Consider the following 14,654-nt stretch of genomic DNA (forward strand, 5'->3'; position numbering starts at 1 on the left):
GAGCACATGATGTGAATGAAAACAAACTAAAAGTCCATGATAATGAAACTAAACTGAACAGATTAGTGACAATGGCACACACTGTATAAAGTGAGTGACAAGTGATGTGACGTAGCCAAGTATGGTGTCCCATCCAAAGGTGTCCCATCCCATCCAAGTGCGCACACACAGCAGTTACAATTGAACAAACATGCAAACTATTTTTCACATTCAATATTCACAATACCCAATATACCGCAAGTCCTCAAAAATATACATACATATACAATTCAACAATTTCATCAAAGGCAAGTGTATGTGTATATAGGGAATCAAATTGTCCAACACAGCTGTTTGAGAACTTAAACAGTTCCGGTATTGAAGGAAAGCAATGTTATCTTTTGTATAGTATAGTTACGGAGGATGAAGAAGTTGATGAGGTCGTTTGTTGTCCTATGCTTGGATGTCTGGTCAATTTCAGCATTTCACACCACATGAACCAAGGGTGTCTTCAGCAACACAGTGTGTATGTAAACATGTAGAGGTAGTCATAGTTGACTAGCAAAAGCTACATCACAGTAAAATCCTCTATAAAGGGAAAACAATATACCAATTGAACTAAACACATTCCATGCAAGTTCATCACAATGATATAAACATTAAACTTACGTTTGAGCGGGAAACAAACAGTTTCTCAAACAGGATTAGGCAAACAGGTGGTAACAGGTAGCAAACAACTATGTGTAAAAAATGCTGCCTTCCGAGGACACATTTCAAGGTAGTAAGGCATCAAGGCACGTCCGAATCCAATGTTAGCTTAACTTCCTCTCTCATGAGATACCTTCCTCAGATCGATTTTTGAAGGAAGCATAGATGTATCGTTAGCTGCTTTTGATATCCCACAATCCTGTGCTTTCCATTCTGTGACAGTTGAGCTAGAAAAATAAAGATGGCGTCCGAAAGTTGTGTTTGCTGCTCAATTTGTGTGTAAATGTACAATTTTGATCAACATATTTCAATTTTGATATAATTTCTATCGAGAAATTACTACTGTAGTAATTAAATATTTGTTTAGTTCTCACCAAAGCTCGCGCTATATTGCTGTAGATCATTAAACCGTTACGCTGCCTCAGAAGTCTGTCCGAAATCAGTTTCGTGAGGTACCTTCATGCACAAATGCTGCCGTACAAGTCATTCTCTTATAAGATAGCGAGGCAGCAAGACAGCTACCTAGGTTTTCGGACGCAGCCACCATCAAACAGACCCTACCATTTACTCTACTGTTTCCTGTTATATACCATAATGAGTATGCTCCATCTCCCCCTAGAGTCCAGGAAGAGCATAGCAACCATAAATACAATAAACCTTGTGACAGGCAGTGACTGTTACAACACACACCCAGAGCAGTGGGCACCCTGGGAGCAGTCAAGGGTTTTGGTGCCTTGCTCAAGGTTCTCACCTCAGGCGCGGTATTTAGGATGGAAGAGATCGCTGTACATTCACTCTCCCCACCGACAATTCCTGCCGGTACCTAGTCTCTAACTAGCAACCTTTGGGTTATAAGTCCAACTCTCTAACCATTAGGCCACAACTTCCCCCAAAAAGTTGTCTCACGTGGGACTCGAACCCACAATCTCTAGATCAGGTGCCTGTCATTCATCTTGTTGCGCCACTGGGAAGACAGGGACCTAGATCATTTCATTTTCACAACTCACAACTTTAAAAACTGTTTTAGGGACTTTTTGTCTACTGAAAGTTTTCTTCTGAAAGACGTTTCTTCAATGGAACAATCTTTATATTGTTAAACGAGAGTACAAACCATTAAACACATTGTATTCATACACTGACAGCCTCTTTTCATTCCTGTCAAAAATTAAATATGGCGCTACCCTGAATAAGATCTATTGATGAGATTCTTTACATATGCAGATGTGTCTGAATAATTTCTGATATTCCCGTTGCCATTACCTGTACACTGGTATTATTACACATCAAGTTATTAAAGGTAATTTACCACAGAGAACAACTTTATTGGTACTTAAAGCACTTGACTCACAACTTTCCAAATCTGATTGCAGAGTTTGTGCTTATTTGGGGGGGCTGGTTCTGGATTCTAGATTGATGGATGGATGGACCTGTGTCAATACATTATCAGAGAATATTTATTGATATATGATTGTACGGGCATTGGCCTAGATTTTAGGTCTGAGATTTGTGTGTTTTCACATTGTTTGTGTGTACTCGTGTCAAGATTTCTCTTTCATCTGCCCTCAATCTTCTCCAGCTGCTTTTTCAGGAGACGAACCCTGGGGTGAGGTACGAGTACACCATAAGCAGAGACACTCTTGTCGATTCCAACAACGGTTCTGCTGTCTCTTATTTCCAGTGGGTTTATGGGGCTTTGACTGAGTGCAGCGCCACATGTGGAACTGGTAAGGAGTCGTCTTGTTGTACGCTTTCACTTTCAACTTACGCCCATGCACAAGTTAAGCCTGACCTGCTTCACCACTGTGTATGTATTTACTTAACTGCCCTGTTACAGTTTCATATTATACTAAAAAGTGCAGAAAATAGCTGAGTTGATCTGGCTCTGTAGCTTGTTTTCAGCTATAAATTAGCTCTCTGGCACATATTGCTTTCTCAGAAATTGCAAACAGACAGCTAAATGTTCCGAATTAAACTTTATAGGAAACAGACTTTGGACAAGCTGATGCTACATGAACTCAAGTTTAATGTTGTGAAAACATCCCAGCTCAGGCAAGCTTCAATATATTGGAAATAAGACTTCAGTAATGGTATAATATGGTCTAAGGTGCAGTCACATTTACTGTTGCTCAGTGAAATTTTAAACAGTGAAATCCAATCATTTCAGTCCACACAATAGAAAGTTTTGTGTGAGGTCGAAAAAGTTCCTCATGCAGATTTCTCTTGTTTTCAAGTTCATCATGCAAATTCGCAGCATTGCTTGCTTGCCTGCTTGGTTTGAAAGTGACTTTTGCATGAGTGGTGCTTCATGCATTGCTATGATATTGACAATGGACAGTTTTTTGCATGTGCCAAATTCTGCCAAAATTTCACTAATGTGACAGTCTTGGTGCTCAAGTCATTTCTAACGTTTAGGGTGCTTTTATATGTGATTCGATTGCCTGGTCCAAACCAGAGTGCGATTACTCCCCCTGCCCCTGCTGGATTGTGCTCACATTAGTGTATTTGGGTCCGAGCTGCGGTGCGTTTGCATCATTAAAGCAGCAGCTGTTTACCTCTGTTACTTGGTAACAATGACGCAGGAGAAGGCGGCAATTTTTTTCAAACAGTTTAATCGAATCATATGTCATTAATAGCGGTTCACTTCTGTGATTTAGTACGACTGCGTCCATGTCAGTAGCAAACCGTACCAGAGTTCACATGAACCGTACCCCAGAACACGCCTTTTATGTTCATCGTACACACATGAGTTCGAAAAAGTGTTCACATCATCCAAATGATCCAAACTCTGACATCAGTCAAATGCAGATGCCCATCAAAAGTGCTAGTATGAAAGCACCCTTAATTGTTTGCCCACTATTTTATGAATACTGTGTATGTAGACATCTTAATGATTTGTAGTACTGTTTTTTGTATACTACTTAGTAGGGGAAAGACAGGGATTTTATCGTTTTTTTTTTTATCATTTTAAGTTTGGATTGCACCAGTCACATTGAAACATCAATGGTTCAAAATCCTGCTCCACGTATCTCTATGATAAGTATCAAATATATTGGCTCTGAATTTGCTTTTTCTTGCATAATTTCACTTTGTGTGGGAAGACGTAATTGCAGGAAACACTAGGACGCTTGTGAATGATGGCAGTGATAAATATTGATCACACCTGGCTCATTTGGAGCGTTTGTTTCAGGACCTGGTGTGTTTTATCACTTAGTTTGGTTCATTTAGGCATATATGAACATGGCAATCGAGCTCGGATCTGCACCAACACAATCATGCGCATGCGCTTCTCTGTGGATTGCAAAAAGGCAGTCTCTTTGTTGTTGGGAATGAACAGAGGAGATTTTTCTGAGGCTTTTGCTTTTGCTTGGGCCAATAGAACTAGACAATGTGAAGATTATGCTCAAAAAACAGTAAAAGCACATTGTCAGTTTCTTTTTCTTTCTTTTTTTTATAAAAATCACTGAATGTTCCCATATTTTAAGTCAAATTATGGCCTTTCATCATTTTCATCAACATCTTTAGACTTGTTGTTCTCTGATCAAGAGTTCAGAGAATGTTTAATGTTTTTTAAAGTGTGTCTAATTTGATCCAGGGATCACAGGTGGGTGCCGGTTCTTTGGTCGGCAGGCGGGTTAATCTGCTAAGCATTTCTGGTTAATGATGTTGAAGGCCGTTTGAATCCAGCGCTGTTGTTGTTACGAATGTAATAAAGAGCCATGCACGAAGAAACACTGTCTTCAATGTTTAAGAAAGTACATTTACAGTGTCCTTCATACTCAGTGGAACGTATTGCTATATAATAATAATCAAAGTGTAATTATGAAAAGCATCCTGAATCCTTGCAGAGAGTTTCAGAAAAACTCTTTTTACAAACATTTTCCTCATTCCTCATATGTGACCCTCATCTGCTTATGCAAGGACAACTAAAAAGAACAACTACTAGCTCTCATTGTGCTGAATATTTTGTTCCCTGTATCTCAGAAACCAGTATTTAATGTGAATAAAAACAATGTAACATTTTTGCATTTGACAAGGTAGCTGAAATCACAGGCTTAAGTATTTGCATGCAGTTACACTCTGTGGAAAGCTTTTTTGGTAATAGGAAAGGGAAATGTATTGTTTAAATCCATGTTTCATGTATTCATAAGGATCAAAAATGGGATTGAAGTTGTATATGTACAATTCTTTCATTTAGAGCTGTGAATATGACAGAGTTGGTATTATATTTATTTGTTAAGCATTTCATTTAGTTTTGCTAATAGAAAGAGGTTCTTATACTGAGGTGTTTTGGCGGAAAATTAGGAAGGAAAATGTACACGAATTTGAATTATTAGACTTAATATCGCATCCTTTGTATACTTGAGTTTAAACTAAAGTTAGACAGGGTTTTTTTTAAAAAGGTCATGAGATGAAATTTGTATTATTATTTTAATATGTTCCTTGATTTAAACTTATAATGTTAATAATGTGTTTTTTTTGTTGTTTTTTGTTTTTTGCATAAAACAAAAACAAAACAAAAAACAAATTTATATATGCAGAAAACAATTATTTTCAACCTTCATTCTGACCCTCTGTCTGAAATGAGGTGTGTAAACAATGAGGTGTGTAAAGACCCTCTGTCTTTTTTAAGGTGTGGCTCCCTTAAGGTTTCTCAGTAAACTGTTTAAACTTAAACTGTTTAAATTTTAAACTGGATGTGTCAAAGCGAACAAACACTCATCTGTATACTGTATCAGTGTAGACAGCATCACTGATTATAATGGCTTCTGTTGGCTTTTGACGCGACACTCTCGTCCAATGTAGGCAAGTGTCAGCCGTTAAGCGACTGAACACCAGTGGGCGGGGCCTATGGAGCGATGAAATATAACTATTCGTCGATGTCTTGCTCTGGAGGCAGTTGTATGCAAATGTTTTTGCCCATGTGACATCACAGATCCTGCAATATCCAAACGAGCCATTTTTGGAGCTTGATTAAATAAATGCCTCATTTATAATGAGGAGGACATTTTAACCTCTGAAACTTGCAGGATGTTTTAATGGTACAAAGACATCTTATTTGTCAAAAGATCAAGGCAAATTTGATTTCTCATGTCATGACCCCTTTAAAGTCAATGCAATGCTCATGTACATTTTAATCCTTTACTCAAATTATTTCTCTTGAAAATGTATTATCAGCATTAGGTAAATTTTAAGAGACTGTGTATTAATTCTCGTTATGATTACATCAGTGGATAGTTTCCCATTTTGCTTTAGGTAATAGTGTTCTTTGCTCTTTTTCAAAATAATTTATTTTATATTTTGCATTTGGTCATCCACGGGTCTGTTGAAGTTTATTACACAGCGCACATAGTTTTTTAAATTAACATTCATTTGATGTATATGAAAATGAATAAGAATATTACAAAAATGTGTCCATATCTATCCCAGTAGCACTGAAGTGAGTATGATTATTTTTAGATGCAATTAAGCGCTGCTCATCTTTAATTTGACTGGAGAGCTCAAACAAATGACATCATTTAATTGGTCTGGCACAGCAGGTAAATCAATTATTCTATATCATAACAGCAGAATTAAAGCTTTGTCTGTCCAAATTCAAATTAAGGATTCCCAGTACATTAAATAATGTTTTAAAATGAGCTATGCAAGTTATGCATTTATGTTCAAAAAAAAAAAGAAAAAATGAGAGTATAAGCTAATAAACTATTAAATATGTGTGTGTGGGCAAAGTCATCCTGTGTATTGCTTCCATCAGTTTTGGCTGAGAAATGACCCCCCCAAATGATTTAAATTCATTATTGTGTTAGATGAGAAAAGCATTGAATACAAGAAAGATTTTGACATTTTTCAACATAGAATTTGTTACACATACATTTTTAAGGCTACCTTTTTCCCCAGAAGCCTCATCTGAAGTGGCATTTAGGTATATCTACACAGACTGTTTAATGCAGCTCAGAGGTGGCATGAATATGAATGAAAAATAAAATAAAATTATACTCCAATTTGAAAGTAAAACTGCCAGTAGGTGGCAGCAAGTCACTGTCTTAATTAGGGTTGGGAATCGGAGGGTACTTCACGATACGATACGATCACGATAAAAGGCTAACGATAATATATCGCGAGTCAGCGATTCTGCGAAAATCGATATATCGCTAGACAATCCTATAATGATACATCACGATATCGGTCTTAATATGAAAACAAAGTGCAAGTGAAAAGGTTAAGTGCAGGTTAACGTATAAATCCGATCTTCAGTTCCTACGATATATGTAGATTTAATAGAGTTCACGTCACCGAAAGCAAGAAATATGAGGTGCATTTTATTCAGTTAATCTCAAAATCAAATAACGCAATAGGAGAGAGCGGCAACGGCACTGGTAAGGTCTCATTACTTTTAATGAAGATAATTGTGTGTTATGCGTCTTACTTTTCACTTTCACATGCGGCAGTTTGCTGAAGAGATCTGCGGTGATGCGTGATGGAGTAGCGCTGTCATATCTGACTCTCACATGTTTCAGTTTTAGTATTTTTGGGAGAAGTAAAATTTACATATGTAGCTTCAACAACCAGATGCATTTAGACTGATGCATAGACAGTTTTGACTGGAATGCGCCCCAGACCATCTCCTGAAGTGGTTTGAGCGATCTGTCTCAAATGCGTTTCGGAGTGCAATTAGACCTGGTCTTTTCACGATCGGATAGCTATCCGGTCAGACAAAATGCATGAAGTGACCAGATGCAAACAGACCCTTTGACGTTCTTCACCGAGCGCTTACACAGATATACACGGGAGCGTTAGAAAGCAGGCGTCTATCAGCGGATCCCTAATATATGCTTTCAAACGCTCCCGTGTATATCTAAGTGCTGGATGAAGATGTCTAGTTTGTCACATCAATGGTATAAACGTGCGTCAAGACTTTGAACTTAAACGTGGCTGGGGCATCTGTTTTACTCACACTGTTGTCCGCCATCCTGTTAATAACCTCTTTTTCTTAGGCTAGTTAACTTATGTTCACTTTTCCTCATTCATGTGTTTAGCGCCGCCTTGAAGTAGTGACGTTTTGTGCAAAGAAATTAAAATATTGATATTTGGCGCAGCGATATGATTCTTGTATTGCACAGAGAAGGACGACGATATATAACGATATCGATATTTTGTCCCACCCATAGTCTTAATGAGTGAGTCATTCAGTCATTCGTTCAACCGATTCATTCAAACGGCTGATTCAGTTTTTATGTAATGTTTTGCCCTAGATATGTTTTGTTTGGCTTTAAATAAACTGAACAAAATAAACGATAAATATTCCCTTTATTGAAACAACTTTTGTTAAGTGTCCTCTTTATGTTGTGTCTTTGAGCTGGGTCATATCAGACTTTATGATAATTTACTCACCCCCATGTCATCCGAGATGTTTATGTCTTTCTTTCTTCAGTCAAAAAGAAATGAAGGTTTTTGAGGAAAACATTCCAGGATTATTCTCCATATAGTGGACTTCACTGGGGTTCAACGGGTTGAAGGTCCAAATGTCAGTTTCAGTGCAGCTTCAAAGAGCTCTACATGATCCCAGACGAGGAATAAGAGTCTTATCTAGAGAAACGATCAGTCATTTTCTAAAAAAAAAATCAAAATTGATATACTTTTTAACCACAAGCTCATCGTGCACTGCTCTGCGATGCGCCACACATTTTGTAATCACGTTGGAAAGGTCACGGAAGTACCGCATCCAACCTCGTTGTTTTACCTTTTTTTTGTAAAGGGCGTTTGACTTAGTCTTTGCACATTCGCTTTGTAGACACTGGATCGGTTCTTCCCCCTACGTCACACGTGACCACGTGATTACATAATGCGTGACACATCGCAGAGCAGTGCAAGATGAGCATTTGTGGTTAAAAGGTATATAAATTGTTTATTTTTTTACAAAATGAGTGATGGTTTCTCTAGATAAGACTCTTATTCCTCGTCTGGGATCATGTAGAGCTCTTTGAAGCTGCACTGAAACTGACATTTGGACCTTCAACCTGTTGAACCCCAGTGAAGTCCACTATATGGAGAAAAATCCTGGAATGTTTTCCTCAAAAACCTTAATTTCTTTTCGACTGAAGAAAGAAAGACGTAAACATCTTGGATGACATGGGGGTGAGTGAATTATCAAGAAATTTTAATTCTGAAGTAAACTAATCCTTTAAACATTTATGACATTGTGTCACAAATGACCTAATCTCCACGTATACTGTATCTTTTGTGGATCACACCAATCAGTGCCGACTGAAACCTGCGCCCCAAGGCCCTTTGTCCCATCTGTTTGAGGGTTCATCTGATAACATTCTTCAAACACCTGTGAAGGCTGTGAAGCCTCTGGACTCTGGGTCCCTTCATCTGTCTGTTGGAGACTCTGCTTCTCAAAGCTGTCAAATAAAGGTTGAAATCAGCCCGAGGATGCGACTCCAGCTGAGGAGAGTACACAAGATGGGCTATGTGGAGTAAATTCAATTCCTGCGGTAGAATAGCGAAGAGTAATGAAGGTGGTAAACATCAGAGGCCATGAATTTGCTGCCATCTCTGCAGAACTTCTGAGTTTAAGATTTTTATTCTATTCAGTATAGTTGTCTCCTCAAATTCATTCCCAGAGCTTCATAAACATGCAATGCAATGCCTCTCTCTAAAAGCCAGCCTAATTAAAATGTTAAGACACTTGTCATTAAGGCAAGGCCAATTTCCGTTGAGTGCACATCTGTGTTTATTGGTAATCGTGCCTATTTTTCTTAACAGCTGCTCTTCAATTTGTCTTTTATTTCCAGGTGTGCAGAGGCAAGTTGTGCACTGTGTGGAGAGAACATCTGGAATTGTTGAGGAGCATTACTGTGATCCATCAACTAGGCCTGATGACAAGCAAACTAGCTGTAATAAGGGCTCATGTCCAGCCATGTGAGTTTTACTGCTGGACAGTCTTGTGCTTTACACACCCATCTGCAGCAGCCAACTTAAAGGTTTTTAAAAGCCATCATCAGCGCAGTAAATTCCTGTGATGTCTCTGTGTCATCAGATGGTGGGCTGGAGAGTGGCAGAAGTGCTCATCTAGCTGTGGAGAAATGGGGCTTAGTAAGAGAACGGTGCTGTGTATTCGGAGCCTTGGGCTGGATGAGCAACGAGCGCTTCAGCCGACCGAATGTCAACACTTGCCTAAGCCTGAGTCAATTGTCCCGTGCAACACACGCGTGTCCTGTCCTGCAGACTGGACTACAGGAAGCTGGTCAGAGGTGAGCATATATCAGTGACAAGGAACATCTCTTGCAGTTAAAATAGTGGCAAGGCTATATGTGATTATGACATTCACAAAGAGTACAGAATGATCTGTGAAGGTTTTACTGAGACTGTCTGCGCAGCCTTAGCATTTAAACCTGTTTTGTTCAGTTGCAACAATCCCCATAGAAAAATTAAAAGAAACAAATTTGTTTAAAATTTTAAAAAGACATCACAATAAACATTAAGGTCTTTTGAAGTTGTTTTCATTTGTAGTAACTGAACTGAATTAAACATTGACTAGGAAATGTTTTATTTACATCTTAAGTGAAAATTCTACTTTCACATTATAGCTAATTATAATAATAGCTAATATCTAAAATGTCAATACTTAAATGCTTTTTAAATGTGTTTTTTAGTGGGACAGCAGTTTGCACCAATTCTGTAGAATGACATATATATATATATATATATCTGTCATTCTAGAGAATTGGTGCAAACTGCTGCCCCACTAAAAAACACGTTTAAAAAGCATTTAAGTATTGAAATTTTAGTTATTTACTAAGATTCTTCTATTATCTATTGAATCCCACAATAATATGTAAAATGTAAAATATCAGTAAGCTTAATATATAAAAAAATCATAATTTATTGGGTACTTTCAATTGGGAGGTGTTTGTCTTGAACCCTAACCTCTAAATTTCAATTTGTGAAAATGATATTGAAATATTTTTTGCAATTATTTCCATTGTTGTTAAAAAAAAAAAAAAAAAATATATATATATATATATATATATATATATATATATATATATATATATATATATATATATATATATATATATATATATATATATATATATTTGGGGTCAGTAAGAATTTTTATTTTTTTGAAAAGAAATTAAAGAAATGAATACTTTTATTCAGCAAGGATGCATTAAATGAATCAAAAGTGGCAGTAAAGACATTTATAATGTTACAAAAGATTAGATTTCAGATAAACACTGTTCTTTTGAACTTTCTATTCATCAAATAATCCTGAAAAAAAAATTGTACACAAATATTTTGTACAATTGTACACATTAAATGTTTCTTGAGCAGCAGATCATCATATTAGAATGATTTCTAAAGGATCATGTGACACTGAAGACTGGAGTAACGATGCTGAAAATTCAGCTTTGATCACAGGAATAATTTACTTTGTGAAATATATTCAAATAGAAAACAGTTATTTTAAATTGTAATAATATTTCACAATAGTACTGTTTTTACTGTATTTTTTATTAAATAAATGTAGCCTTGGTGCAATATATATTATATATATATATATATATATATTGCAGTTAAAAAAATATTTATTTTATATTTTATTTTTAAATCATGAAACTTTATGCAAAAAAAAATGTGTCCTGCATGTTCATGTCATTACCGAAACAGTGTATGTTTTAGTCCATTGGCTGAGACTGATTTTAACTCACTTCTACATTTCAGGAAATATTCCTGTGTTCCTCCCTCTCATAGCCTCTCTTTCATAGTAGATACATAGTACTATGTACATAGTACATACACATTTTATATGCAATTAAACAACATTTTAGGTGTTATTTGATAATATTTAGTTTTTGTGTGTACAACTGTTCATAACTGTGCTAGCTAACCATGTGCTGATTATCATCTTTGATCTAGACTCAAAAGTATCTAAAATTGTCACTAGCGAAACAGTCACGACCGAAACATGTCATCGTTTTGGTTGTGACAAAAGGGGACACTGCATCATTTATTTGAAACATGGGATGTTTTGTCAAAAATAAAGTATATTGAATGATCAACTAAGATGTTATTATAGTGTTTGGTTCAATGTTTATTCAAACTAATGAATCCTTCACTTTGAAATCAGTTTTATAAACTTTATGCCTTTTGCAAAGAAAGATTGGATTCAAAATACACCAAATCTCATAAATTACACTTGAAATATTGTTAAAATTGTAATTGTTATTGATTTGCCTGTGAAAACTTTTTAAAAATAGCAAAAAATATATTTACAAGGTAGATGTAAACAAAGTCTTAATAGGTCAATGTGGCGCTTCTTAATAAATTATTTGTTAATGTGTTTCAGTGGTGACGAATTTGGGAAGAGGAAAAATATTCCAAAACTTTCTGAAAATACAATATGAGAATTAACTGCACAATTCACAACAAGTGAATGTGTAATATTCATATATTCATATAAAATTCAAATTTTGTTTCATGGGATTAAACTTTCTGACAACTCATTGCTATACAGAACAGTTTCAATTGCTGTCTCATTTTTATTTTAAAATCAATGTGAGACAACTTTCTGACCTTGACAGCTCTTACTGACTGTTTCTTCCACAGTGCTCAGTGAGCTGTGCAGCTGGTGTCCGCATCCGTGACGTGACCTGCAGCTGGAATACTGGTGCAGACTGTGATCCGAAAGCCAAGCCTAATTCAACCATGCCATGCTATGCTAAGGACTGCCCCATGAACTCGGACACCTTCGGCAACGACTGGTCAGGAAGTGGAGCGTCAAGCAAAGAAGTTTTCAACGAGATAAAAGCTATACCTCATGCCAGTCCTACTATAAATCAGCCTAGAGGCGATGTTGACCTCAATGACATTATAGAAGATGATTTCTCACATTACAGTCATGTTGAAAAGTCCTCTGAAAATTCTATTGTGAAAAATCTTCAAGTTGATGATTTTTACTATGACTATAATTTTATAAAATTCCATGAGGATCTGTCATATGACCTTGATAAAGATGAAAATATGTTTGATAACTCAGGAATAAAACATGGAGATGTTTATCTGGCAGGGACAGAAGTCCCCATAACTACCTCATCGCCATCCACCACTGCAAAACAATACAGCACCACCACTACGCGCTCGGACAGCATTGCAGGCAAGGGTACTGAAGGCCATGGCCCTCAAAGGAAAGACATATTGAATGAAAATAATGACGAGCTATTTGCTGAGGACTATTTTCTGCCTGTCATTACAACAGTTGAACCATCCTCTGTTGTTACCAGGTTATTTAACAAATGGAAGGCATCAGACATTGATACTGGCTTAAGTCAGGACATAAGCATTACAAGGAAGCCTCCATCAACTGCAGATGTGTCCCCTCAGGACAAGCACACATTATCATATGAAACTGTGCCAAACATCATCTTCACTCCTGAATCACATGTGCATTTGAATGGAAATTCCAATAACCATGAATTTACTGAAGATGAGAATGAAGGGGTGTTTGGTGAAGATGTTCCTGGGGGTGAAAGTGACTGGGAAAGCTTTCCACCACAACATGGCACTCAAAATTATGAACCTCCTTTAGATTATGCGTTTCAGTTTGAGAACAGACGTGTTTATAATCCCACTACTCCATTACAATGGCGTACGGCCTCACCGACAGTCTCGCTGAGTGCAACATCTCACCCACTGGAGCTTCTAAGCAGTGCTTCCAGCAATGACTTGGCAAAATATGAAGTTTTCACTGAGCCACCAATTAAAACGAAGGCCAGTGAACCATGGCCCGATGTAAGAGAGTTTACTACGACCTCGGATAGCTTTTCCCAAGAGTCTGTTCCATCTCTAACTTCCTCTATCCCAGCCAAACATTACAGTAGCATGACCTCAGCAGCTGGAACAACAGCTCTACCTCCTACAGAAACGGAAAGTGACTTTGAGCCCCCGCTCTTCACTCCGAATGAGATTCCGGACACTATAATTGCAGCAGAAACTCACAGTTGGTATTCAGGAGCCATTGTGACAACTAAGACAAATGGGCCTAAAATAGAGCCTTGGGGAACTCCGGTCCCCTTACCTCATTGGACGGAGATTGATAACAATGAGATTATTATTACTGCCCGAATGCTGAGACCTACTGAGCTGAACCCAACTCTCTCTACTCCTACTGAGCAGCCATCTCAGGGCACCAGCATTGAGCATTCAGTGCATTCATCTAGCCATCTAATGCCCACTGGGCTGGTCATGTCTTCCCTTTCCCCATCAGCCTCCCCTGCACACTGGAAAAAAGGCAACTGGAGTGCTGTGAGTAGTCAATTATGCATTCCTCACATTCTCTAGATATGAAAGCAGCATAGGCTGAGAAACAGCAGTCGGCCACCATGATAAGAGTCCTTGAATTATGCTGACACCACAGCTTTAGATTTCAACACAAACATAACTTTGTCTTTCAGGTAATGAAAGTTCATGTTATTTTAGCACCAAAAATTGATGTAAATGATCATATGGCACAGCTATCCATCCTTATTGAATTAAAAATTTGATGTTTATCTGCTTACCCCCAGGGAGATGTAGGTGACTTTGTTTCTTCAGTAGAACACAAATGATGATTTTTAACTCCAACCGTTGCGGTCTGTCAGCCGTAAAATGTATGTCAATGGGAACTACGTCTATAAGAGTAAAAATAAACATGCACAGACAAATCCAAATTAAACCCTGCGGCTCGTGACGACACATTGATGTCCTAAGACACGAAACGATTGGTTTGTGCGAGAAACTGAACAGTATTTATATCATTTTTTTACCTCTAAAACACCACTGTCCAACTGCCGTCCACATCCGGTTGGTGAGGTCTGATCGCAGAAGTGATCTCTCGCACTTATTGAAGCAAAGCGCAAGACCTCACTAACTAGATGTGGAGGGGAATTGGACATAGTGGTGTATTAGAGGCAAAAAATTACATA

General features: G+C 37.4%; 1 protein-coding gene across 1 annotated transcript in view; it reads left to right on the forward strand.

The window, feature by feature from the left end:
* LOC137030980 (A disintegrin and metalloproteinase with thrombospondin motifs 7) overlaps positions 1-14,654 on the forward strand; it is a 90,597-nt gene that overhangs the window by 48,086 nt on the left and 27,857 nt on the right. Inside the window, exons 16-19 of the mRNA XM_067401526.1 lie at positions 2,264-2,411; positions 9,483-9,609; positions 9,728-9,941; positions 12,301-13,995. Coding sequence (XP_067257627.1) covers positions 2,264-2,411; positions 9,483-9,609; positions 9,728-9,941; positions 12,301-13,995 — 2,184 coding nt within the window. The remainder of the gene's footprint in view (positions 1-2,263; positions 2,412-9,482; positions 9,610-9,727; positions 9,942-12,300; positions 13,996-14,654) is intronic.

This window comes from Chanodichthys erythropterus, chromosome 11 (genome assembly GCF_024489055.1).
Source record: "Chanodichthys erythropterus isolate Z2021 chromosome 11, ASM2448905v1, whole genome shotgun sequence".
In the NCBI taxonomy this organism is placed as follows: domain Eukaryota; kingdom Metazoa; phylum Chordata; class Actinopteri; order Cypriniformes; family Xenocyprididae; genus Chanodichthys; species Chanodichthys erythropterus.